The sequence below is a fragment of the Malurus melanocephalus genome, unplaced genomic scaffold (genome assembly GCF_030028575.1).
Source record: "Malurus melanocephalus ecotype Western Australia unplaced genomic scaffold, MMel_1.1 scaffold_4177, whole genome shotgun sequence".
NCBI lineage: Eukaryota > Metazoa > Chordata > Aves > Passeriformes > Maluridae > Malurus > Malurus melanocephalus.
The window spans coordinates 3,635-4,844 of record NW_026627409.1 but is presented as its reverse complement, the minus strand read 5'-3'; the positions used below and the strand labels follow the sequence as shown (position 1 = coordinate 4,844).

At 47.0% G+C, this 1,210-nt stretch overlaps 1 protein-coding gene across 1 annotated transcript in view; it reads right to left on the bottom strand.

The window, feature by feature from the left end:
- Window positions 1-301: 301 nt before the first annotated feature.
- The window catches only part of LOC130588295 (transient receptor potential cation channel subfamily V member 2-like), a gene marked incomplete at its 3' end in the record, with an annotated part of 4,166 nt that continues 3,257 nt past the window's right edge, over window positions 302-1,210 (bottom strand). The window contains exons 4-5 of the mRNA XM_057389235.1: window positions 759-892; window positions 302-478 (exon numbers count right to left, since the gene is read on the bottom strand). Of these exons, the coding sequence (XP_057245218.1) occupies window positions 302-478; window positions 759-892 (311 nt within the window). The remainder of the gene's footprint in view (window positions 479-758; window positions 893-1,210) is intronic.

The window sequence follows — 1,210 nt, the reverse complement described above, 5'->3', positions numbered from 1 at the left end:
TGGATTGAGATTCACAAGACCATGCTGCTGTTCAGAGCACAACCCCAAGAGCAGAACTCTTTTGACAACGACAGATCACTTTTTCTCATTTTTACAAGTGCWTTTTTACATTTTYCCAAGCAAATGGTCTCATTTCTCAGGTTATTAAACCTATCATTTCTGTTTTACAGAACGAGGMGGGGATAATTCAAGGCTGAAGATGCTGAACAGAGCTCARAGGTGAGTGGGCTGTGAGTGCAGCAGAACCCTGGGGCTKCAGAARCTCCTTTTCCCATTTCTTTTYCCCTCMTTTTCCTKGTACCKGCACATCCCACRGAAGCCTCACCTCTGTAGAAGCAGTCAGAGCAYGACACGTTGACGAGGGGCCTGGGATTCTGCATCTTTTGGTCTATTTCCAGCAAGACTGGGATCGTGTCATTCTTCCCGTTTTTTAAGTTCAGCAGGGCTTTCATCAAGCAGGTTTTCCCAGTCTTTGCATCTAGGGAGAGAGAATTGAACGGGCTGTGGGTGTGCCCTGCACCCAGCTGCACTGCTTGATTTAGGGTTTAACTCTAGGATCAAACACAATTATAATTTTAAAGGTTTTTATCTGTATTTTTAGTAGTCCTAAAGCAAAAAAGCTTAGGATATGTTTAATTAATGGCATTCTGCACCTTCAGGTGAACAAAAAGGATGGAGAAAGGGAAGAACCACAAGCAGGTTCCCCCTGCTCCCCTGCCTGTAATCCACAAATATTCCACCAGGAGGGCTCGATCTACCTGTGTATTCGGAATTGGTGAGGAATTTGGAGTTCCTCCTCAAGTACTCGAGCAATCCATCGAGCGCCTCGGGGCTGCCCCTCACCACAGCGCTGAACAGCCGCTCCCGATCAAAGCGATTCGGGTCCTTCTGGCTGCGGGCAAAACGCAGGAAATTGTGGAGAGCAGAGACACGAGTGAGCCACGAGACAGGGGGAGAGAGGAGAGAGACAGAGAMGAGTTTGTTTGGGGATAAAAAAAAATATAAATAAATAAATAGAAACCTGAAGTGTTTTATTTTTGAGTCAAGGGAAAAACAGAGACAGTTATTTCCCAGAATCCTCTTAAGTGGCTGCTCTTTCCATCAGYTGGAGCTGTTCCCAGATGGAGCAGCCCTGGCACTCACCCAGAGCTCAGAGAGAAGCCCGAGAGAGCTGCAGAAGCAGAGTCAGAGCTCTGGTTCCCAGCACTGT